Here is a 27,187-nt window from a genome sequence, read left to right on the forward strand (position 1 = left end):
TACATCATATCTGGGGGAGAAAGCAATCAGAAGCTCAAAATCTATCAGTCAAGCCAGTTTGTTTTTATGGTGATAAGGCAACATCACCTTTTAGCCTCCCTCAAGGACGAAAACACGAAACTGAAAGTTACATTTCAAATCCTTTCAAGAGAATGGAAACCATTTACCAAAGTGAAACAGTGAAAGTCCTAGTTTGCGAATAAGAGAACTGCAAGACTGTACAATTGTGATAAGAAAAATACAATATGAAAGGAACCAGCTTTTTAAAAATTATTAAAGCATGTATGCATGCATTTCTCCCTGAAGAATGTATGGGTATCATGCCTAATTATTTATATTTTATTATTGAACTGTTTTCATCTTATTGCATTCAGTAGGATGAAAGCTAATTTTAGGCTATACATTCTTCTAATGACACTTTGAGTTTTTATTCCTGATTAATTCTAATAACTAATACAATAGAAAATAAAAAAAATGCAAATGATTTTACAAAAAACAAATACAAAATTCATTGCCATGTGTTAATTATCACCCATGTAAAGCTGCAGTCCGTATGTTTTGCCTCTTTTTTGCCATCTCTGTTTGAAACCTGCAATTGACCCTTAGCAAAGACCCGCCCCCCCCTTAGTTACTGTTGCTTTGTCCGACAAGCCATGGCACTGTCACGCCACACAGAGTGAAAAATACATCGCGGAGCAAAGAGGACACTGACAACACGTCGACAGACAAGACAGAGCAGTTACTTATGATAACAAACAAAGTCCTAGCTTTCAGATTGTGTAATTTTTTGAGAAATTCGAAACCCTTTTGTGGCTCTTTAATGTGTCGTGACCATGGTTGTGACAGATCGCTGTAGCGCCTCAGCTCAAGTGGCTCGTGAACTGATCATCTCTTCCTACTAGTTAATTAATATCATCAAATAAACATGAATGAACATGAGAAGGAATGTTGTTTCAAACGCGATAAAACGTAAATACACATTTTTCAAATTCAAGTCCACTGAGGTTAATCTTCTAACTCCTGACTGCTTTGTTGGACAAAATGGCGGATTTGGCATCATGACTGGTTAGATTGCTTGTCAATCAAACTCCCTGCAAAGGGTCAATTGCAGATATTTGCGGAATTATCATCTTTACATGGGTTGTGCATCGGCACGGCTTCTGTGCCCTGATGAATCTAATGTTTGCTGTCAGTCACCATATCGGTGTGGATACTGTACTTCGGAATCACAGATTCTACGTCTTGGAAGTATGACCAAAATAAGAATTTTTGTTCTGACCAACTGAGAAAAAAAGCATTACAATAAATCACACAGCCAATGGTGATTAAATCTAACGTAAGTACGTGTAACTAGAACACTAAAATTAAGTGTAACCATAAATTGCTACAATACCGTAAATTGAAACATAAAGTCCCAAAAAATAAAATGGGATGTACAGTAGAGCTGTAAATAAATATGCAATACTATAATGTGAGTTTACGGTATTATTTCCATCTCATTTAGAGTAAAGCTAGAAAAATATTTTCCCCTGACAGCCAAAATTCCAACTCATATGCATATGTTTTTTTTTCCCCTTTATCACTTCCTCTTTTGAGCATCAATATAAACTGGGCCGAAGATGCCTTTCGTCACATAACTTGCTTCACTGCACATCTGATCTCATCCTCAACATGGCACTGCACTCTTATTTACTGCTGGCAGCTGCTGCCGTCTGCTGCTTCACAACCCTCAACGGTAAGAGTACAGAAAATAAATATTGTCTTATTTAATTATTATATTTTAAATCATATTATATCATTTTTATATAATTTCATTTCATTAATAATTTAATTTAATTTGATCAAAGATATATGTATAAACCATGTGCTTTTAAAGTTTAAAAGGCTGATCTGTTCATTATTCTCTCAGTTTTTTGTTGCATTTATTTTTTATTTTATTTATTTATTTTTTTGTACAAATTAGCTATTCATTCTGCTTTTGATTCTGATAAATATTGTACTTTTGAGAAACATAATTCTAACCGTTTGCCTTTCAGCAATCCCAATGGATGGCTTTGCTACCAATAACATGTGTCAGTGTCTGACCACCAGCTCATCCGTAATCCCACCTCGACTATTCCAGAGGATTGAGATCCTGCCTCCAGGAGCACACTGTCGCAAAACCGAGATCTTGTGAGTCATGATGTTTTGCTTTTACACTTCAATCACAGACATGGGGGAAATGTGCAAGGGGTGCACATTTCCTCTGTTCTAACAAACCTCAGAGCTCTCGAAAATACGTTACATTATTTGCACATTTGCCTACGCAGCTCTCAGACAAAATGTCACTTTTAGCTCCTACAAATTAATTGTATATGTGCAAGCCAGACAAATATTGTTACATATATTCATCATATCTCTTTAAATTCTTCAGGATTACCAAAAAGGACAACAAAACAGTTTGCATAAACCCTGATGCACGATGGATCAACAATTTCATCTCAAAAGTAATGAGAAGGTAGGATACTAAGTTTTGACTCTAGATTTGACCTTTTGTTTTTTCTTTCTTTGCATTGTCTAACTATCTTCTCCTTTTGTTTCCTTTTCCTTTAGCAAACGAGCTGTAAAGGAAACTGCTGTGCCCACTGTGGCATAAATCAATGTGGACAAGAACAACCGCAAGAAAGTTATTTTCCATTTTCTCATCTTTTCCTTTCGTTCAAACAGCCAAATCAAGCTACTACAGCCACATTTTTTAAAAAAATGTTATCGTAGGCTGCCTACAAAACCTGTAATTATTTCTTTGAAATAAAAATCTCACAACCTTCTACTTTAAAATGACATCTTTATTGCCTTTAAGGTAGGACACTAGGACAGGAATTTCAGTTTGTTTTACAAATGGGCCACATGCAGCACCATTTTCAGTTGCAAAACAACAATAAAGATGAGTTTTGTTTTCCATATCATAACCATATGCGTTCATAGACCAAACAAGATTTTGGGAATTGGGAAAAGACATTGATAAAGCCATAATTATGTTGGGAAACTGCTTTTTTTCCCCCTGCCAATTCTAATAATTCTCTTAAGTTTATTAGGAAAATTATGCTTTACATTACATCACAATCATGTGACTGACCTCAATCCCTGGTGCCTCAGTCCACATTCAGTGAAAGACTGACACCATTTTCACATGCATTTATTAATGCATTTATTAATAGTTTTAAAACACTGTCCCCCGGTTTCACAGACAAGGCTTAAGATAGTCCTAGATTAAAATGAATGTTTGAGCTGTTTTAACTAAAAGCAACTTAAAATATTACCAATTGTATTTGGAAATATATTCAGTTGGTTCAGTGGGAATTTCTGTAAGGACTACTGGATATGTTTCAAACATAATATAAGCCTTAGAAAACAAAACTACTGCTACCACTAAACCAGGGAAACAATGCAAAGCAAGCTTACAACATTATAACTGGGTCACGGTCACTTTAGTCATCATGTCTCTCTGGTGAAGAATAGACATGGATGGGTTGATGAATGGATGAGTGGATGGAACGGTGCAGGGATGGATGCTGGTGCTGGCTCACTCTGTAAGCGTCTTGCTTTCACAGGCAGTGCTGCTGTAGAAAAGATGATTCAGACTAGGCACAGTTTGAACAAAGTGGAATGAAATCATTTTCTGCAAGTGACTTCATAGATGCTAATAAGACTCCTATTTTTGTTCTTGTCGTGTTGGATGTTCTGCTTTTAGAAATGATGCAATGTCAAATATTACTTATTTCCTTATTAAATAAAGTAAGTTTCTGATGACCATCAGATATTAAACATTTTAATGTGTTGTCTGTATCAAAACCAAATATGTAATTAAACTTTATAGGGATGGGAGTTAATCAGCGTGGTTGTTGATTTTTTTCCCCACCCCAAAGACAATGGCAGTAAATAACATGCAACATACATAGTCCAACTCCTCATAGTCAACTTCAACACCTCTGAGCTGTTAAAGCTTTCTGATCATACCAGCTCAACACAGAACAAGGCACAGTCTGCTAATGCTTGTTAGGAAAGCTATAGCTTTGTCCAAATATTCATTGTGTGAGCCTGGATGTGTCGATTAGACAAATACTACCAGTGGTGGGGAAAGTTACTTTAAAACGTAATGCATTACAATATTGCGTTACTCCCATAAAAAGTGACTAATTGTGTTACTTAGTTACTTTTTAAGAAAAGTAATGTGTTACATTACTTTTGCATTACTTTTTTCACCTGGGTTGGGCTTGTTTTTTTTTTATAACAAAAAAGTTATATTTTTGGTCAATAGAGATTAAATGCATAAAAATATTTGTTTTATTGAATTATTGAAGGTTTGCATAGTATTCTGATTTTGCATTTTACTGATTTTATTCATTTTGAGGAACACTGATTTTTTTTTTTTAGTCCAGAAATACAAAAACCATCATGTTCACACCCGACACCTCTGCACTTTTTGACAAGAGAACTGTCGGTCAATAAATGGGAAATCAATGTAACTTGCGTTACTTATTTGAAAAAAGTAACTCAGATATTTTGTTGTAAATTTTAAAAGTAATGCATTATTTTACTAGTTACTTGAAAAAGTAATCTGATTACGTAACTCCTGTTACTTGTAATGCGTTACCCCCAACATTGAGTACTACCAACAATTTATACTCCTCACATCTTAACTGAATACCTCGCTTTAAAAAAAAAATATATGATTGCTTGTTTGAACAAAAAACAATTCACAAGCAATCATGCAGAGAAATGTTCCCACAGTACAATAGTCATGTAACAAACAACAACACTGATATCAAATAAAATGCTTTAGAAGTTATTAGTTTGCCCAAATTCAACTTAATGCCGGAATCCACTTCACAACATTTCTTCAGATTTTTTCCTCAATTTACAGTCTGGACAATTCAACACAAGTTATCTAAAGTCAGGGCCAATGTGAACATTTGATTTCACAGAAAACTGCATAATGTATGATGGGCAGAGCTGGGTAGTAACAGATTACATGTAATCTGGATTACGTAATCAGATTCCAAAAATCAAGTACTTAGAGTAAACTACTTTTTAAAATACTCGTAATCAGACTACAGTTACTTTTTTATGGATTACATGATTACATATTATTTACACAATGGCAGTAAATTGTTCACAATTCAATGATTCTCCTCATTTTTCATTTTTTTAACGTTTATATTTTTTTCATAATAAACTTGCCGCTTATATACGTTCGTGATTCTTCAAGTTTTTCCGGCGGTGAGAAATATAGATTAATATATATGAAATAATGATAATAATAGTAATAATATATGAAATATAGATTAAATATTTGATGTAGCAGTGATACTGTTGTGAATGTCATGTTTTTCAATATTTGTTTTTTGTAATGTTGCTGTTTACTAAATTTACTTAATTTTAAGTAAATATGTTTTAAAATCATAAGATGTGATTTTGTTTTATTCAGTGTTACTATCAGCAAACACTAACAGGTACATTAGTGTTAGTATTTTGAAGTATTAACTGTCCATACATTGCTCTTTAAAAAGAATCTGTTGAGGCTCTTGTTGGTGAAAAGGAATATATTTTTTTTGGAATATATTTTTTCTTTGTATCTGTCAAAATAGTACAAGATTATCCTACAATATATGTGACATCAAATAAGGGTTAGCACAAAAGTAATCTAAATGTAATCCAAAAGTAGTCAGATTACGTTACCAAAAATGTGTAATCTAAGATATTACATTCTGATTACAAATTTTGTCATGTAATTGGTCCCACTTTATATTAAGTGACCTTAACTACTATGTACTTACATCAAAAAATAAGTACAATGTACTTATTGGGTTCATATTGAATTGCAAAACACATTTTCAGCTGAGGTGGGGTATGGGTAAGGTTAGGGAAAGCTTTGGTGGTAAGGGTAGGTTTAAGGGTAGGGGTAAGGGTTAAGGAATGGGTCAACAGTGTAATTATAAATGTAATTACAGAAATTAATTACAGATGTAATTACATGCAGGTGTTTTAAAATATAAGTACAATGTAAAAACATGTATGTACACAATAAGTGCATTGTATCAAATGATTAATTTAAATGTAAGTACATAGTAGTTAAGGCCACTTAATATAAAGTGGGTCCATGTAATTTGTAACCAGTAACTGATTACAATTCATAAGTAATCTACCCAGCTCTGATGACGGGCATGAACTTTTTTTAGCGTCAGTCAGTCTATGATCCATCCAGTCAGAACATATCAAACATGTTTGATTATTTGAGCCAAAATTAGAATACATTGTTCTTATTTAATTTATTTGATAGCAAGGCTATGGTTACTGCATGTGTTAATGTGTTTGGAATGACTTTAAAGTCTGGTAGAATGTAATCCTCAGTCATTTAGTGCAGCGTTACCCAAACTGGGTGCCGTCTGGCGAGAGCAGGGGTGCTGTGTAAAAACTCCTTCAAACATTTTTAAATTGCTAAAATGTGTAAAAAATCATTTATTATGTACCACCAATCTGTGATGTCCCAAATAACAAATAACACACACACACATTTATAATAAAAATGCGAATCGTAAGAAAGGCTGGTCTGAATTTCGGCGGGGGTTATGTCTTGCCTCATATTCACAAACACATTGGTTATATCCTATAAGTAGTTCTGTCAACGATAACGTATGCAATTGATTTTATCTGTTTAACGCATAAAAAATATTTAACGCATTTAACGCAGCATCTTTTTTTCATCCTTTGGCTACCGTTACATTATATGATCACTTTCTTCTTCATGCTAATGATACCATTACACCATTATACCATTATATAATGATACCATTTTACCATTCAAGCGTGACAAGAGAAACGAGAACGCGCTGTCTGTGAATGTTCTGACAGACACACGATGCACCGAAATACGAGCGCCAGTATTGTGCGCACAGACAGCGCGCCAGAATCGAGTTCTCTTTCACGCTTGAACGAATAACAACACGCAAAATTATGCCAAAATGTCCGTTTTGTCTAATATCCACAAGAGCAGTTAAATAAGTAAACGAATGTAAAAAGTTGTGAGAAAATGGGACACGTGCCAAATATGCATCATGTGCAGCAGCAGCAGATCTTAAAGTGACAGCAGCCACTAATGCTGCTATCTTCGATGTTAATCAAAGAACAAAGGTAACAGAGAAAATTACTCACTGCTCTTGACTAATGAACTTTTGTAGCTTTAATAAGGATTAATATATATTTAAGTTATAATTTATCTAGTGTAGACCGTTTGCTAACTTTATTCAATTTCTGTATATTTCCTGCCACAGGTAGGCCTAAATATGACATTTATTATTGGTTTATGTGAAGATTGTTTTAAGTTCAATTAAATTAAAAGTTGTTTTATTTTTGGAGCCTAATCAATTCAATTAACATTTATAGCTTTCAATTGCACTGTAGTGTTGAATGGCAATAATTAATGTTTAAAATAAAAAAAATAAAAAAATCTATTTCATTGAGACATCAGTAGAAGTATTACTATCAGTGATACTGGCCTTCATTCATAAAAAGATGCCATTAAACAAGCATTTAAAATATACTGACTTTATGTTGTTTCTACATTAATTTGGAGATTAACTGTAAAATTATTACATTATAAAATATATTAACTTAAATTAAAAACAAGCTATCAAAACTATCCCAATATAAAAACACAAATACACTGAGTGAGCAAACATTTAGGCTAGGTGAGATACTTGTAATGGTAACTGAGCAATATTTATATATGAATAAAAGCCTGAAAATCTGTAATCAAAATGATCTCTTCAGAAGAAATTAATGATTTCCTAGACTTTCAATGGATGGATAAAATAATGGATAATATTAAAAATATATATGACAGTAGGCCTATATTCGGCTGTTCTTCCCTGTGGTATTGAAAATCGATAATTTTCAAGGTATCGTATCAATGTAGTATCATCACAACAGTAGTGGGGTGCCAACATTTTTTGAAAATTTTCAAAGAGTGCCATGACTGAAAAAAGTTTGTGAAACACTAGTTTAGTGTATCATGCCCAGGTTTTTCTGTAACCATTTACAAAATTGCAAAGTGTATGATGCCAACTGTTTTAAAATCTGTTCACAGTTAAAAAGTCATGTAGCGTTCATTCAAATCATTCCAGCTTTTAGAGAAATTTAGTAAACTCTGAAACATAAATCCTCCAGAATCATAAAGATTTAGATATAATGGTGATAAAAATGACCTCTTACTATAGAAATTCTCTTAAAGGGGTCATGACATGGATTTTTAAAAATTATTTTAATATGTTCCTTGAGGTCCAGTTATAATGTTAATAATAAAGTGTTTTGCACAAAAAAAAAAAAAAAAAAAAAAAAAATTATATGTTGAAAAAACTGTTTTTAAGAGGTGGCTCCTTTAAGGCTTTTCTGTAATCAGCCATTGTTATGATTGGCTAACATCAATGCATAGGAAACAGTATCAACGCCCACTCGCTATTGCACGCAAGTGTTTTGAAAACATTATCTATAAAACATCATCATTTACAGACAGAACATTATAAAATTGTTTACAATTTGCAATTTGCTGCTGTCAGATCCAATACTGACTGCTTCATCTGTCAATGTTTCTATGTGAATTCTTCTTTACACTATGCCTCATTTACAAAACAATTTGCAGTCAAATTCTCTGAACAAACATTTAATTCTACGATGTTATCCGGGACGCCATTAAAAATAACAAACCACTCGTTTCTGATGCTGGGATCCTTCTGAAGTCTCTACAGAGATGCAAACGAGCTGTTTAAACTGAATGAGTCAAAGCGAATTAGGGCTGTCAAACAATTAATCGCGATTAATCGTATACAAAATAAAAGTTTGAGTTTGCATAATATATGTGGGTGTACTGTGTGTAATTATTATGTATATATAAATACAAACACATTCATGTATATATTTGAGAAATATTTACAAGTATATGTATTTATTTATATCTTAATATAATTTATATTATATATAAATACAAATATTTTTTACATAAATAACATATTTCTCTTAAAGGTGCCCGAGAATGCTTTTTCACAAGATGTAATATAAGTCTAAGTTGTCTCCTGAATGTGTCTGTGAAGTTTCAGCTCAAAATACCCCATAGATTTTTTTTAATTAATTTTTTTAACTGCCTATTTTGGGGCATCATTAACTATACCCTGATTTTGGCAGCGCACCGCCCCTTTAATTCGCCTGCTCCCTGCCACACGAGCTCTTGACTATAATACAGTGCATTTACAAAGTTCACACAGCTAATATAACCCTCAAATGGATCTTTACAAGATGTTCGTCATGCATGCTGTATGCATGCTTCGAATTATGTGAGTAAAGTGTTTATTTTGATGTTTACGTTTGATTCTGAATGAGTTTGAGGCTATGCTCTGTGGCTAATGGCTAATGCTACTCTGTTGGAGAGATTTATAAAGAATGAAGTTGTGTTTATGAATTATACAGACTGCACGTTTAAAAATGAAAATAGCGACGGCTCTTGTCTCCGTGAATACAGTAAGAAACGATGGTAACTTTAACCACATTTAACAGTACATTAGAAACATGCTAATGAAACATTTAGAAAGACAATTCACAAATATCACTAAAAATATCATGCTATCATGGATCATGTCAGTTATTATTGCTCCAGTTATATAGCCCTCCGCTCCAGTCTCAGCCGCCGAATCAGCTGCTCCACGCGCCGCCAAGCCCGCTCCATGCTCCTCCACCCACATTTCCATGATGTCTCTGGGACTCCTTGTTGCTATCCTAAACCTCCCCAAGTATTTTTTGGGGGGGGGCCAAGTACCCGTGGGTGGGGGACATGTGGGGAATACACATGGGGGTGGGCTCTGAACACTGCCGTGGCTGCCCACGTCTCCTGTCCCGCCGTGGCTGCCCACCGCACCTGACCCGCCGTGACTGCCCACGTCTCCTGTCCCGCCGTGGCTGCCCGCTGCACCTGACCCGCCATGGCTGCCCACTGCACCTGACCCGCCATGGCTTCCCGCTGCACCTGACCCGCCATGGCTCATGGACCCGCCCTGGAGACCTCCACTCCTACCCATGCCTCTCCCTGCACCGGCATGAGGTCTCCAGGGTGCCCACCCCCCGAGGACGCGCCTACCGGGAGGGGGAGGTACTGTTACGTATCCCTTGTCTCTAGAACTCCATTTCCCATGATCCTCTTGTCTCCACACCTGCACTCACTTCCCTCGTCAGCTCCTCATCATCACCCATCATCATCACCTGGACTTCCTCGTTTGCACTCCCTATATATATGTTATACTGTGTGTTTGATGTTGTTTCTCTCCGCTTAATGAATAAATACCCTTTTGTTGTGGACGTCCGTGAAAGCCTCATCTTTAACAACACCAGACCCGTAACAATAATGAGGATGTTTTAAGCTCTGAAACTTACAGGATGTTTTAATGGTATAAAGACCTCTTATATGTCAAAAGATCAAGGCGAATTTAATTTCTCATGTCAGGACCCCTTTAAATCATATACTTTTGCCAAACAAATAAAATGAGAGCGTCTTGTCATTTTTCTAATTTCCAACAAATCACAAATAAACTAATAAACATGAATTGACGTTCAAATTGTACTGATGCAGCTGACTAGCCATTAGCTCTGAAAAAAGTGTGAAACAACACAACAAAGCTGATTCTGTCATCATATCATCACAAAAAATGTCTCAGTGTTTTTGTTCATACAATGGTCAAAAACGGAAGTCAACGGTAACCAAACTGTTCGCTTACCAACATGTCTCTTTTTTGTTCCACAGAAGAAATTGTAATACAGATTTGAAAGAACGTAAGAGTGAGTAAAGCAATAAATTGTACCGATAACACCAACCCTGCCAATCAGATGAGATGCTCGTTGACATCAATGAGGCTGGGAGAACTTTGTATTGTGTAAATATACATCAGTATGGTGATTTGTGATTTAAATGTTGTTGCAAGCAGCAAAAGAAAACAGCAAACATACACAGCTGGGTTACAATCAGTAGGGCTGGGATCCTCTTTAATAGTGTACATTTTGGACTTAAAGAAATGTTTTGCATAATACTTCACATTGCACTATGAAGAATTTTCAATTAAAAATAGATTGCTGAGAATTCCAAGCTCATTCTAGTTTTCCACTTCATAAACTTAATGCAAATACATCTTCTGGTAACGTCGAATAGGGGAACTTGATTTTGTATTGGACAGGATGCAGTGACTGTAATATCTGATGTTGCAAAATTTAATTTGATTTCATTATGCTTTCTTTGTCAAATTTATGAGGTTTTGAACGGGAATTTAAAAGAGGATGCTGATCGAAACAGTCTTAATACTCATGCTGACATTGTTATGCTACACGATCGGTCTACGAATATATTTGTTACACATTTCTACCATCCATATACTGACACATGGCTTATACAATCTCACATTTAGATTCAGACAAATGGATCAATTTCCCTGAAAGCAGCATTTGTTTAGTACCAAACAGAGAATCCCAACCCTAATTTGGTATTAAGCTTTTGTTTTCAAGTTGGAAAACGTAATAATAATAAGATCATACAATCGTGTGCAAAGGTTAAAAAAGGAACAAAGTAGGTGAGTACTTCACTCCTTAATGTGTGTGCCTATGTTTTTAGGGGCTCATGATAGGAGTTTGTCCATGATTTGGGGTTTAGGAGAGTAGGGGAAGGGGGCTGCACTACCTGTGGACAGGCAGATGCAGCCCGTTGAGGGGGGGTAAAGGCGGGTGGTACTCCAGCTGAGCCAGGAGGGAAAAGTGATCAGAGGGGATGTGCGGGTGTGGGCAGCCGGTTATGTTGTTGTCCTTCAGCCACTGAGTCTCCAGTGGACCCAGAACACCCAAAACACTCATATGTGTCTTAGAGAAGAAGATGTAGTCAATCACACCCTTCAAAAAAAAAAAAAAAAAAGAAATAAAAAAGAGGAAGCAGGTTTTAAAAAGGGGTACAAATCTCAATATGCAGCATGCATCTAGACCATGTGTCAAACTCAGTTCCTGGAGGGCCACAGCCCTGCAGAGTTTAGCTTCAACCCTAATTAAACGCAACTGATTCAGCTAATCAAGTCCTTCAGGCCTATTTGAAAACTACAGGTGTGTGTGTGTTTGGAGCAGGGTTGGAACTAAACTCTGCAGGGCTGGAACTGAGTTTGACACCTCTGATCTAGACTGTGACATAAATGGTTTCGCCCTGGTTTCCATGCAATACAGTAACAAAGCAAGTCATGATTCACTAATGAACAAGTCTTTTTAATGAGCCTGTCAAAATATCTCATATTTGCTCATGAGTTAGAGCTTGAATCAGACTTGCTTGAATCATTACTGACTCTCTCAACGCGAACCAGCAACATTTATTGTGATGTGTTCCTTAGGTTTGTGAGACTTACATCAGCCTATTTACCGACTTGATGTTCATATAACTATTAAAGATACATATTTATAGAGTTTCGTTGTAATAAATTAAAAACAGTGTGCTATAATAAATAATGGCATTCTAAAAAAAACAAGCAAGAAGATATGAACTCAATGAACTGAAGCACTTCTGAACAAACTCATTGACCTAATTCTGTAATTTGTCCATAAAAAGTTGTTTCCCTAAAATGTTTCATTTTTGGAGCAGATGGAACCCAATTAATATTTTTTTTTTGTCCTGTCTGGAGCCCTGATTTAGAAAATTCCCAAGACCCCATATGATCTCTATTCTGATTCTGAGTAAAAAAAAATAAATCTGAATTATGCGTCTTCTCACCTTGAAATCATAAGTGTAGTTGGTGTAGGGCATGAGATTCCCCTCGTAGGCACTCTTCAGCTGGAAACTGTGTGTAATACTGCCATCAGGCTTGCCATTTTTTCCGTTGCAGCTGAAGTTGGTTAAACAATCGCTGTAACGCAGTTCCTTAAAGTCTTTGTGATTTTCTGCAACTCCACCATTACTAAGATATTCTACCACACCTGTGAGAAAAAACGAGGAAACCTAGTGATGCTGAGACAAGGGTTTCATGCCAAATCTAACTGAAGCAAAAATTTTAGGACTGACATTAAAGGGACAGTTCACTCAAAAATTTAAATTCTGTCATCATTTACTCACCTTAATGTCATTCCAAACCTGTATGACGTTTGTCTGTGGAACTTAAAAGATGGTATTTTGCTCAATATCTGTGTTTTTTTCTTCTTCAGTACAATGGAAGTCAATAGTGACTAACATTCTTCAAAATATCTGTATATCACACAGATTTGCAAGGACATAAAGTTGAAGTAAATGATGACAGAATTCACATTTTGGGTAAACTATTCCTTTATTATTGTAGCAGGTGGATGTAGTTTTAACCTAATGTAAGGAAAGGAAAAGTCAATTTTCCCCCATCCACTCCATGGGCGCCATTTTATGGCTTCTGTGGTTGTAGTTGTGTGCTGGGCTAAATGCGCTTGTTGTATGCTGGTACATATGATGGTATTTTTATCAAATGATAGCAACTTGTGAAGAGCTTATAAAGTGTGAAATAGGGTCAAAACAGCACCAGGAATTCCTCTGTCAGAGATGGTGTTTCCGATGTCTGTAATGAACTGTAACTGTCTATGACTAGAAAACCCAGGTACTGTATGCTTGAGAACTTTTTAGGGTCGCATCTTGTGACATCACATCCTGTTTTGGTTCATTTAGATGTCTTTGGTCCATGTTGCATTCATATTTCAGTCGAGCCGCACCAGAGTTTCTTTGGAAGACCCACCTTTTTAACAGTTCACACTTATCACTTATTAGCACTAACAGAGCAATTCATAGCTTTCACATGACGGATGTTTTGCCTGCTCGGGCTCCATGCCAGTCACATGACTGAAAACTATGAATAGCACCAGAGTTCATCAAACCAAACATGAACACACCCTTAGTAAGAAGTTACACAATACAGACTCCCATGTGGGTTCCCCATTCTTTCAAATGTTTTATCTTTAATAAGCAGTTCCAAATATCACTCACCAGAGTCAGGAAGGGAGTTGAGGTCAGCACACAGGACGATAGGGATGGAGCTGGTGTCTGGCGTGGGCGAGGCAGAGTTGATGGATCCCGAGGCCCTCTCAGCGATGCTTTTTAGCTCAGACAGGAACATCATAGTCTGGATGAGCTTCACGTCTGAGTACTCTGGATCCCAGTGCATGTGGGCATTAGCTACCAGCAGGAGCGGTTTCTCTGGAGGCTGCTTTAAACCTGCAATATAACACCACTAAAGCAAATGGGACGAAATTATTTCAATAAAGAGGAGGAAACCGAGCTGCCTCCTTTTATTTCTGAGATACTACAATTAACTATGTAATATTAGATTCACTATGTAAATAAGATCTTTTATTATCAAGGTCATTGAAACAGAATAAACTCTGTGAAAACAGGAAACTGTTTTGAAAGGGCAATCTATATCGCAATCTTTTACACAAAATATTGTAAATTGATTCCACTGAAAAAGATATATGCTGAGAAAGAAGAAATAAAGCAGAACCAGGGTCTTATCTGAATCACTGCTGACAAATGTATTTTGATGAATAACTGAAAACCTTAAGACTGACCAAGAGACGGTAAAATTCGCCATATCATTTCAAAACTGCGAAAGCTGAAGAAATTATATTCAGCTGTATCCAGGCATCTTCATGGTCATGTAAAATGTTATCACTGAAATCCAACCTAGTATAAATTCAAACATAGAATGTAATTCTATGTATCAGATCGTATCATAACCCAAAATTTTGGGTTACAATTTTTTTTTATTGTTTTATTTAATTTAATTGTTTTTTCTTCTAACACATTGAGGACAAATGTGATTGTTGATGTTCTTTTTAAGGTGTTTAGCATCTAGGTATCAATCAATGTCTTAGTTTGTCACACATAGAAAAAAATGTATGTACAGACAGACAGACACAGATAGACAGATAGACAGACAGACAGAAAGACAGACACACAGACAGACACACAGACAGACACACAGACAGACACACAGACACACATAGACAGATAGACTCAGACAGACACATAGACACAGATAGACACAGACAGATTCAGGCAGACAGACTCAGACAGATTCAGACAGACAGACTCAGACAGACAGACAGACAGACAGACATATAGACAGATAGACTCAGACTCAGACAGACACAGACAGGCAGACAGACAGACAGACAGACAGACAGACAGATAGACAGACAGACAGACAGATAGACAGACAGACAGACAGACAGACAGACAGACATATAGACAGATAGACTCAGACTCAGACAGACACAGACAGGCAGACAGACAGACAGACAGACAGATAGACTCAGACAGACAGACAGACAGACAGACAGACAGATAGACTCAGACAGACAGACAGACAGACAGACAGATAGACTCAGACAGACAGACAGACAGACAGACAGACTCAGACAGACAGATAGACTCAGACAGACAGACAGACAGACAGATAGACTCAGACAGACAGATAGACTCAGACAGACAGACAGACAGACAGACAGATAGACTCAGACAGACAGACAGACAGACAGACAGACAGACAGACAGACAGATAGACTCAGACAGACAGACAGACAGACAGACAGACAGACTCAGACAGACAGACAGATAGACTCAGACAGACAGACAGACAGACAGACAGACAGACAGACTCAGACAGACAGATAGACAGACAGACAGACAGACAGACAGATAGACAGATAGACTCAGACAGACAGACAGACAGACAGACAGATAGACAGATAGACTCAGACAGACAGACAGACAGACAGATAGACAGATAGACTCAGACAGACAGACAGACAGACAGATAGACTCAGACAGACAGACAGACAGACAGACAGACAGATAGACTCAGACAGACAGACAGACAGACAGACAGATAGACTCAGACAGACAGACAGACAGACAGACAGACTCAGACAGACAGACAGACAAACTTCAGACAAACTCAGACAGACAGATACACACAGACAGACAGATAGACAGATAGACTCAGACAGACAGATAGATAGACTCAGACAGACAGACAGACAGATAGACACAGACAGACAGACAGATAGACTCAGACAGACAGACAGACAGACTCAGACAGACAGACAGACACACAGACAGACAGATAGACAGATAGACTCAGACAGACAGATAGATAGACTCAGACAGACAGACAGACAGACAGACAGATAGACACAGACAGACAGACAGACAGACTCAGACAGACAGACAGACAGACAGATAGATAGACAGACAGACAGACAGACAGACAGACAGACAGACAGACTCAGACAGACAGACAGACAGACAGACAGACAGACAGACTCAGACAGACTCAGACAGACTCAGACAGACAAACTTCAGACAAACTCAGACAGACAGATATACACAGACAGACAGATAGACAGATAGGCTACACTCAGACAGACAGACAGATACACTCAGACAGTGTTGGGCAGTAGCGTCGCTACAAGTAGTGATGCTACAAGCTTAACTACATTTCTCAGTAGCGTGGTGTTTTCTGAATCTAATAGCTTTTCAGTAGCGAAGCTCTTTTTCCAATCAATTAGTGTGGAAGCGTCAACAAAAGCTAAATTTTCCAAAGCATTTCTGAAGCTCAAGCTCAAATCGGAAATATAACTGCTAAGGATCACTGATCCAGGATCAGTAAAGTGACGAGCGCCCACATAGCGATAGAAAACTATATAACCTGCAAATTAATGAAAATGTAATGCAATGCACTTACTGCCTTTGGTGCGGTGGTAATGACTGAAAAAACATTCGCTGGTCAAAAACTTTGTATTTTAACTTGATTTTGGTGAAATGTTAGCTAATAATATAATAGCACAAGCAACGAGTTAAATAAATGTAGGGAATCTGTAGGCCTTTACATTTATTGTAACATTATACAATAACATTCCATTAGTTTAAGTTAGTTAATGTACAGTATTAACTAATTATGAATTAACAATTAACTACATTTAATACAGTATTTATTAATCCTTGTTAATATTAATGAAAACAGTCGTTCATTGGTAGTTCATGTTAATTCACAGTGCATTAACTGTTAACAAGGACAACTTTTGATTTTAATAATGCATTAGTAAATATTGAAATTAACATTAACTAAGATGAATAAATGCTATAGAAGTATTGTTCATTCTTAGTTCATGTTAACTAAAGTAGTGAACTAATGTTAACCAATGAACCTTATTGTAAAGTGTTACCATTTAGGCTATATAAATGTATCTGTATACGGTAATATATAAAGCCACAATATTAACTTTCAAAAACACAGTTATTATTAATTAAATACAGTGTTTGTTTGTTTTTTTGTTTTAATTCCTAAAAAGTAGCAGTTTAGGTCATAGGAGGTTCCCAGCCAACAGCAAACATTCCTTTTGCCTATGTCACTATATGAGGTAAATCTTACCCTGTACGTGATAATGATTTTTGTTGCCAAATTGGTTTGGAACAGTTCTTATGAATAAATAATTAAACCAAACTATTATGCCTGCTTATCTTTTTGACCAACAGTTTTATTGATCACTGAGAGAGAATTGACTTGGTATGTAGTTGGTTCAATATAAAAATGAAATTGTGAAAAATAACTTAGATGTAGTAAGCTACTTTTGCCATGTTGTTGTAGCTTAGCTTGCTACATTTCCCAGGGGGGTAGCTTTAGTGTAGTGAAGCTTCATTTAATGAAGAGTAGCTGTTAGCTTAGCTCACTACATTTTCTAAGTAGCTTGCCCAACACTGCACTCAGACAGACAGATAGATAGACTCAGACAGACAGACATAATATGTGTTGAATGATTTTTGGCCTAAAAATGAATTCTACTGTCATATAATCTAATCATGTTTTGTTTGTGAACTTAAAAATTCATTTTCAAAAGACATTAGTTCTTATTGTCATAACATACACATTTTTAACTTTGAGATCTACTGCCATCTACAGGACAAGACTAAACAGCAGCATGTGAGGAAGCGGAAACCAGGAGCTAATTAAAGTCAATTACATAGTTATCATTCAAGGTCCTTACCACTAGCAAACAGGTCTTTCTTCACCTCCAACAGGACAGCTACTCCGATGTTATCTTTGGTCATGACTCTATTTAGCATAACCTCCGAGCCCTCTGAATTTGCCATGGCAACCTGATTGAACTCCACTGTGTGTTTCTGCACCAGAGCGAATCTGGAAAGTAAAAAAGGGGTACAGGATGAGCTGGACGTCATTTCACTTTAAACCCTGTAATAGATGGAAGGAGATACTCACTTCTCAGTCTTGAAGAAAACAGCACAGCCATCCACATGTTTCCGCTCCTGTTCTGACACAAGTTTGGCACGAGACTTTGGACAGAAAAAGCCATCATATCCACGCTCTTTCAGTGTTTCCAGAAAGAAAGAGTAGTACTGCTCTGTTTCCACCTCCTGCACATGCAGTTGGAGAATTAGCATTGGAGCAAAGTGTAAACCACTACAGATATCAAAAGCACCATACAAACTTTAAGGAAAAAAAAAAAAAAAAAAAATTTATATATATATATATATATATATATATATATATATGTGTGTGTGTGTGTGTGTGTGTGTATCAATGCATATTTAATAATTTAGCTTTATTGGTTAATGAAAATGTGGTTTTTCATTAATCAATGTATTAATGAAAAACCATTGAAAAATTTCGAATAATTTCATATTAGAAATTACATACATGAGTGGTACACTACTATTCAAAGATTTTGGGTACTTTTATTCAGCAAAGATGCTAAAAAGATCAAAAGTGATAGTAAAGTACTTTTACAATGTTATAAAAGATTTCTATTTCAAATAAACACTGTTCTTTTGAACTTTATATTCAAGGAATTCTGAAAAAAAAAAAAGAGCCACAGTTTCCATAAAAATTGTTTTCAACATTGATAATAATAAATGTTACCTGAGCACCAAATCAGCATATTAGAATGATTTCCAAAGAATCATGTGACACTGAAGACTGCAGTAATGATGCTGAAAATTCAGCTTTGCCATCACATGAATGCATTGCATTTTAAAATATATTAAAATACAATATATCTCAGTTCCTACAGTATTTTGGTGACTGATAAATGCAGCATAAGAGACTTTATGCAAAGCATAAAAAAATCAGTGACCCCAAACTTTTGGACGTTGGGGTATATATTGCTAATTTTAATTGAGACTTTGTGAGCTTCATATTGTGGCACTTCATACCTGCAGGCTGATGATGTCAGCGTCACAGTTAGTGATCTCCTCCATGATGCCCTTCTTCCTGTACTCCCAGTTAAGAGCCCACGATGGACAGTAGCCATACAACTGCCTTGTTGCATACTTGTCACAGAGTACATTGTAGCACATTACTGTGAACACAGCTTGAGAACACAGACATTTAACATTAGCTTTGCAGTTGCTAAATCAGAAATCAAAAGCCTGTGATGGGATGCTACTAGGTACCTGTGGGCATCATCTGGTCTCGCTCCCTCAAAGTGATCCAAGGTCTTTGGGGGAGTTGCTCTGGGTGGACTAATTTTGGGAGGAGAAATAGTGGAAGTAAATCAAATGAATACCTTAATTAAATGATTAACTTATGTAATCTAAGCTGCTATGTGCCCGAGTCTGTTATTACCTGCAAGATTGTCAAGCATGTAATTCAATAACTTCCTTGTTCCGTCAGGCTCCTGATACAGGTTGAGTATATCCTGGGACAATGGATTACCTGAAAAATATATACTGTTCTCAGGCCTCATGAAAAAAGTGCATGTTTGTTTTGCAAATACACTACCGCTCAAAAGTTTGGGATCGGTAAGATTTTTAATGTTTTTAAAAGAAGTTTTGTCTGCTCACCAAGGCTTAATTTATTTAAATAAAAATACAGTAAAACAGTAATATTGTGAAAAATTATTACAATTTAAAATAACTGTGTACTATTTAAATATATTTGACAAAGTAATTTATTCCTGTGATGGCAAAGCTGAATTTTCAGCATCATTACTCCCGTCTTCAGTGTCACATGATCCTTCAGAAATCATTCTAATATGATGATTTGCTGCTCAAGAAATATTTGTTATTATTATCAATGTTGAAAACAGTTTTTTTCAGTTACTTTTTTTTTCAGGATTCCTTGATGAATAGAAAGTTCAAAAGAACAGTATTTATCTAAAATACAAAGCTTTTGTAACATTTTACACTACCGTTCAAAAGTTTGGGGTCAGTAAGAATTTGTATTTTTATTTTTTTGAAAAGAAATTAAAGAAATTAATACTTTTATTCAGCAAGGATGCATTAAATTAGTGTTGTCAAAATTCCAGTAGTCGGTACCGATACCATGAAAATTTTACGGTTCTCGGTACCAATTTCGGTACCACAGTAAAATCTATTGGAACTATTTTACTATTTTATATAGCCTATTTTAAAAACATTAAATATGATTTGGAGTGTGTGTGTGTGTTTGTGTGTGTATATATAGGCTACCTCAATGAAATACATTTTGAAATATAAAAAAAATAAATAAATAATTAAATGCTCAAACATCCATTGTGTACTGTTGAAAAAACCAGCATATGCTGGTAAGGTAGGTGCTGCTGGTCCATACTAGTCCTAAGCTGGTCCTGGACCAGCATAAACCAGCTCAAACCAGCATACCAGCTTCAAAACCTACTTTACCAGCATATGCTCGTTTTTTCAACAGGGGTAACAGACGTGCGTGTTTATTTGAGCTATTCCGTCAGAGAAACAACACACTACACAGCCTGTAAAACTATGAAATAAATATCGGTAAATAATGGTAACCTAAATAATAAGATAGTGAAATATTTTTTTAAAAAGCATTCGTTTTTTATTTCCACACAAAGACGCGTCATATATAGCCAAAGTCCCGTTATTACTTTGATATAGCCGCTTTGCGCTTTGAGAGGGATGTGGGACACGAGCAGGAATGAGACCATTTCTCTTTAATAATATCTTCGTTATCTCCTGATGTTACAAACAACTGACACTTGTTGTAAAATGTCTGAAGAGCGTGTTTTATGCTCCGCAGGGGCAAGACATTCAGGCTATGTTTGATTTAGCGCTGCCAGAGAAAACGAAAGTAAAAATCACCGGCGTATGAAACGCGATATATACAAATAAACTTGACGCGCCTTATAAAGTCTAATAACAAGCACAAACTCTGTTAAATAGAAACTGACGTGCAAGCAAAAAGGTTTCTGTCCTATGGTGTTTTTTTCTACTTTACCACAGTAAAGAATGCGAATAGCCTATAATAGGCCTAAATGCGAACGAAAGAAACGTTATAATCCCCTGCGTGAGTGAAGATTTGGGAAAAGAAACAGATTCCATGTTCAGTGGAATAACTAATGGAATATTGTTAAATTCTCTGCTAATCAGGTTACCAGATCGCGATTCGGAAAACAGAATACGAAGCTTAAATGTATGGACTCACGCACCTCTCTTATTCGGCATTAACCAAAATGTTTCCATGGCTACGATGTCACATTTAATTGCTAACCTATTATTTCTTCTGTAAACAAAGCTTTGTGCTTCACTCGTGTCATATTCAAGTAAATACTGCCAACAGCCTTATCAGTAGGTACCGAATATACCCGGAATCTCGGTACTACAGAAATGCTGGTATCGTCACATTTTCAAAATTTCAGTACCGACTTGGTACCGAAGTACCGGTACTTTTGACAACACTACATTAAATAAATCAAAAGTGGCAGTAAAGACATTTATAATGTTACAAAAGATTAGATTTCAGATAAACACTGTTCTTTTGAACTTTCTATTCATCAAATAATCCTGAAAAAAAAATATTGTACACAAATATTTTTTACAATTGTAAACAATAAATGTTTCTTGAGCAGCAAATTGACATATTAGAATGATTTCTGAAGGATCATGTGACACTGAAGACTGGAGTAATGATGCTGAAAATTCAGCTTTGCATCACAGGAATAAATTACATTTTAAAATATTTTCAAATAGAAAACAGTCATTTTAAATTGTAATAATATTTCACAATATTACTGTATTATTAATATTTACTGTATTTTTAATTAAAAGTAAAAGTAAATGCAGACGAAATGCTTGGTGAGCAGACGAAACTTCTTTTAAAAACATTAAAGGTGCCATCGAATTGAAAATTGAATTTACCTCGGCATAGTTGAATAACAAGAGTTCAGTACATGGAAATGACATCCAGTGAGTCTCAAACTTCATTGTTTCCTCCTTCTTATATAAATCTCATTTGTTTAAAAGACCTCCGAAGAACAGACGAATCTCAACATAACACCGACTGTTACGTAACGTGGGGGTGTACGCCCCCCATTATATGCATATGCCAGCCTATGTTCGAGGCATTAGACAAGGGCAGCCAGTATTAACGTCTGGATCTGTGCACAGCTGAATCATCAGACTAGGTAAGCAAGCAAGGACAACAGCGAAAAATGGCAGATGGAGCCATAATAACTGACATGATCCATGATTACATGATATTTTTAGTGATATTTGTAAATTGTCTTTCTAAATGTTTTGTTAGCATGTTGCTAATGTACTGTTAAATGTGGTTAAAGTTACCATCGTTTCTTACTGTATTCACAGAGACAAGAGCCATCGCTATTTTCATTTTTAAACACTTGCAGTCTGTATAATGCATAAACACAACTTCATTCTTTATAAATCTCTCCAACAGTGTAGCATTAGCCGTTAGCCACGGAGCACTATCAAACTCATTCAGAATCAAATGTAAACATCCAAATAAACACTGTACTTATGCGATTAGACATGCTGCATGACGAACACTTTGTAAAGATCCATTTTTGAGGGTTATATTAGCTGTGTGAACTTTGTTTATGCAGTGATAGAGTCGAGAGCTCGGGGGGGCGGAGAGCACGCGATTTAAAGGGGCCGCAGCATGAATCGGCGCATTTCTAATTATGCCTCAAAACAGGCAGTTAAAAAATTAATTTAAAAAAATCTATGGGGTATTTTGAGCTGAAACTTCAAAGACACATTCAGGGGACACCTTAGACTTATATTACATCTTGTAAAAAAACGTTCGATGGCACCTTTAGAAATCTTACCGATCCCAAACTTTTGAGCGGTAGTGTATAAACATTTATATATATAAAAAAAAAAAAAGGCGTTTTACCTTTGAGGCCGAGGGTTTGCAACTGGAACAGCCGACCAAGCTCATAAGGCAAAACTCGTAAACAATTGTTGTTCAAAAGCAATTCCCTGAAAAAAAAAAAACATATAATACAATACATATGTTACCATGTAACAAGGAGTCTTTTCAGCATAACTGAATAAAATCGTTCGAAGTGATAATGACTACATTTTCTATCTGAACGATCCCTTTAAATAGAGCAATAAGCCCTCCGAGTCACATCCTGACTAATTTAATACACTGTCTACTTTAAACTGTTGATCTATTTAGTATTGATGTTTTGTTGAAACAGCAAACTATTTAGTGTTATTAATGACTATAGTCTTTAAGAACCTGTGCTGAAAGGTCAATAAAACAATTTTACTTAACTTCGTTCTGACAGGAAAGATGGACCGATTTGTTAAAATGTACCTGAGAGTCACCATGTTGCCAAGTTCTGCTGGCAGGCTGCGCAGTTTGTTGGAGGACAGATTCAGGTAGACAAGATGGGGCAGCTTTGCAATTTCAGGAGGAATCCGGCTCAGGTTGTTGTTGTTGATGTGGAGAGCAGTCAGATGGGTCAGCGTCCATAGTGAACTGCTCAGGCTTCTGACCCGCCCTGTACCACAGAAGCACATTCAGAGTAATTTTTTTTTTGCCAAATATTACAGAAAACACATAAGGATAAATGTATAGCAGGGGTGTCCAAACTCACTCCTGGAGGGCCACTGTCCTGCAGAGTTTAGCTCCAACTTGCCTCAACACACCTGCCTGGAAGTTTCTAGTATGCCTATTAATGCTGCCTTCACAGGCTATCACAAATTTGATAATTCCCACTTCTGAAGTTGTGATTAAGAACTCATTGCATTCAAGTTTCGAAATGGGAGGGCGTTCATGTGCAATTTTTTACCTAGGAAACCTTTTTTTTAAGATAATTCCGATAGCACGTGAAGGCAGCATAACACCATGATTAGCTGGTTCAGGTGTGTTTAATTGGGGTTGGAGCTAAACTTTGCAGGACAGTGACCCTCCAGGAACAGGACTGGGCACCCCTGATGTATAGCTTCAGCACTAGAAGTGACTTTGGGAAAAGAAAAAAAAAAACATTTTAGTAGTTTAGTATATGTAGGCTTTCATATTTCACTAAAGTGATTTATTCATTAATTTCTCTCATGTCAATGTTCCTTCAGTCGCACATTTTTTTCAATAAGTTGATTTTATCAGTTGAGGAATAAGGCTGAAGAATTGAGGAATATTAATAACTAACCAGAAATCTCCAACTCTGTCCAGTGTGATTTCTTCCCACTGGCCGCTTCCTCAGCTGACATGATGGTGTATAATCTGCGTGGATCTGGAGGATCATATTTTTCCTTTGGCATGCCTGTAATTCTGAAAATTCATGCAGAAAATATATGATTTATCACCATTTCTCTTAATTACAGTATGTCACTCAGGTCATTTTCTCAAAAGACAAATATTTGTATGAATCATAACAAACTGAGAAAGTTGAAAGCCTGATCTTTGAGTCAGCTGGCAGCGTAACTGTAATTGTAATGATCAGTTCAGGAATGCCGTGAGAGTGACTGCCTCTAAGGCCTCATACCAAGCCGGACCACTCTTAGGCACACTAACATTATGTAAACATGATGTAAATCAGACAATAAACAAGCCCTTGTACTTTTTCTGACAATGGTTAAGAATTACTTAAGCTGAATTTAAAATAAAGCTTAAGAAAAACACAAGCAAGGTTGTAAAATATCAACATATCATCTACACTACAGTTAAACATCGGTAAGATTTTTTAAATATTATTTTTATTTAATATTTTTCTTATTCTCACCAAAGGTAAAACACAATATTGAGAAATACTATTACAAATTAAAACAGGGTCAATTCCATGTTTACTTTAGCAATATGCCGTGCTGTCTGTTCACTTTAGCAATTAAGATTGCTAAAGTAAACAGATATAATTTGCTATAATTTGGCTCCAAATCTCAGCTGAAAATTGTCATTTTGACCCCCCTCTATAGTGGATTACTCAATAAATCTACATTCATGACATTTAATATTTGGCTTTCATAACCACTTATCTTTGATATTCTTCAGAAAAAACTATTAACAAAATCAAAAATGTGAGCCGGGGAAGCTTCCGAAACTTAGTTGATTTGACATGGAATAACCCAATATTCTATGTTAATATATTTTAAAATGTAATTTATTCCTGTGATGGCAAAGCTGAATTTTTAGCATCATTACTCCAGTCGTCAGTGTCACATGATCCTTCAGAAATCATTCTAATATGCTGATCTGGTGCTCAAGAAACATTTTATTATAAGTGTTGAAAATAATTGTGTTGCTAAATCGGGGTAAATTTTTTCAGGATTCTTTGATGAATAGAAAGTTCACAAGAACAGCATTTATTTGAAATAGAAATCTTTTGTAACATTATAAATGTCACTTTTGATCATTTGTGTCCTTTAAAGTATTCATTTCTTTCGAAAAATTAATTACTTAATGACCCCAAACTTTTGAACGATATATTCTAAAAGCCAGCATGAGAGAGCCTGAGCGCTTACTGAGAGACAGACAGCTGATGTTTACACTGAACTGTTTGAGTAGTTGATATCTCTCCTGCTGAGCCAAAACATTATGGCAATCTAGGACACTGACAGAGTTTAACTTAGTTGAACTTTGGAGACGTCGCAGAACTTTCTTATCAATCCTTTTCAGCTGTAAAAAGATGAAAGCAAAAGAGCACTTTCACATAAGACACTATTAATAGGAAAAGCCACCAGCAAGAGCTTTTGAACAGATGACTGCCCTTATTTGTCTTGTAAAGAACACACGCCGCACTGTAATCGTTCAGTCGCAGCTGTTATACACACAAAAGCACACTGCCAAGAGCCAAACTCTAAGATCTGTTTGGGTATATCATATCTGAATTATAGCTTCTGAAAGTTTTACATGCAGAACTCCAGGCACTTTATTAATTCTACTAGACTCTGGACAGCAACCTTATGTCTCACTTCTCATCAACACTGTGCATTGCTACTGTCAGTACTCTGCATATGCACATATAGTGGTGTATATTTCATATAGTGGATATATATCATTCCATAAATTGTGTATTATGTGTACATGGTGCATACTGTTCAGTGTGTATTGTGTGTTCTGTCGCTGTGTGTTTATAGTCACATGCACATGAAAAGTTATTTGACTGAACACTATGGCGTACAATATGCAAACAAACGCTGGGTCACGATAATGACAGCTGAGGCGTTACGTAACCCGCTCTTTGAAGTTACTAAGTAACTCCTATGAATACAAAAACACAAGTTCTGAACTGAATCTTACATGCAGTTAGTGTTTAAAAAGATTCGTGTAGATGTCAACAACTCAAACGGCGGAGTTTGTGTTATGTAAGGATATTATTATTCGCTATTCTTGCTATGTCAAAAAAGTTGTGGCCTGGGTGATTTACATAAATTAAGTTTTGTTGGAGAGCTGACAACCACAACATAAAAAGCAGGAGCAGATCTGGCCGTGCCACCAGGTCAGACGTTCCTCGTCATCACCAAATACGGTCATCTATAAATCAGGAGAAACTGTGAGGCGTGTAATAGGTTGTAACTCTGTTCTCTCGTGTTTATTAAGTTACAGAACACACCCTCTCCTTGTCTGATCTTCTTGAGGTAGTGCCGGAGACGTCAGGCGTGCGTTATATGACACCCAACAATAAACAACACAAATGCAGTACGCATATTCTTACCTGCATTCGGGAGGTGGGAGAGGAGCTGCTGGTGTGATATGATCAGAGACATACAGACAAACTGTGACCGATCCTCATCCTGAGAGTCGGGCAGAAGGAAGGACAACACTCTGAGCTTCCGCTCCAGTCCACGGTCCTCTTTCAACTAGATAGGAAGTCCGACTCATTTCTTCGAATCGGTTCTTTCGAACAGTTTATT

At 36.2% G+C, this 27,187-nt stretch overlaps 2 protein-coding genes across 3 annotated transcripts; one reads left to right on the forward strand and one right to left on the reverse strand.

Moving 5' to 3' along the window:
• The first annotated feature begins 1,602 nt into the window (after positions 1-1,602).
• Positions 1,603-2,817, forward strand: LOC125266982 (interleukin-8). The gene is made up of 4 exons (XM_048188164.1): positions 1,603-1,735; positions 2,037-2,172; positions 2,414-2,497; positions 2,593-2,817. Exons 1-4 carry the CDS (start codon positions 1,672-1,674, stop codon positions 2,633-2,635), a joined length of 327 nt encoding a protein of 108 aa, XP_048044121.1. The 5' UTR covers positions 1,603-1,671; the 3' UTR covers positions 2,636-2,817.
• Positions 2,808-27,140, reverse strand: cnot6l (CCR4-NOT transcription complex, subunit 6-like). Of its 2 annotated transcripts, none has more exons than XM_048188161.1 (13): positions 26,989-27,140; positions 24,487-24,608; positions 23,652-23,838; positions 23,223-23,308; positions 19,698-19,787; positions 19,526-19,594; positions 19,286-19,443; positions 18,333-18,487; positions 18,100-18,251; positions 14,039-14,266; positions 12,812-13,014; positions 11,747-11,952; positions 2,808-3,596 (listed from the first exon to the last, which is right to left on the reverse strand). In XM_048188161.1, exons 2-13 carry the CDS (start codon positions 24,596-24,598, stop codon positions 3,563-3,565), a joined length of 1,680 nt encoding a protein of 559 aa, XP_048044118.1. In that variant the 5' UTR covers positions 24,599-24,608; positions 26,989-27,140; the 3' UTR covers positions 2,808-3,562. The 2 variants fall into 2 exon arrangements, with proteins under 2 accessions (XP_048044118.1, XP_048044117.1); XM_048188160.1 differs by having other exon boundaries at positions 2,808-3,599.
• Between the last annotated feature and the right edge of the window lie 47 nt (positions 27,141-27,187).

This window comes from Megalobrama amblycephala, linkage group LG4 (genome assembly GCF_018812025.1).
Source record: "Megalobrama amblycephala isolate DHTTF-2021 linkage group LG4, ASM1881202v1, whole genome shotgun sequence".
In the NCBI taxonomy this organism is placed as follows: Eukaryota; Metazoa; Chordata; class Actinopteri; order Cypriniformes; family Xenocyprididae; genus Megalobrama; species Megalobrama amblycephala.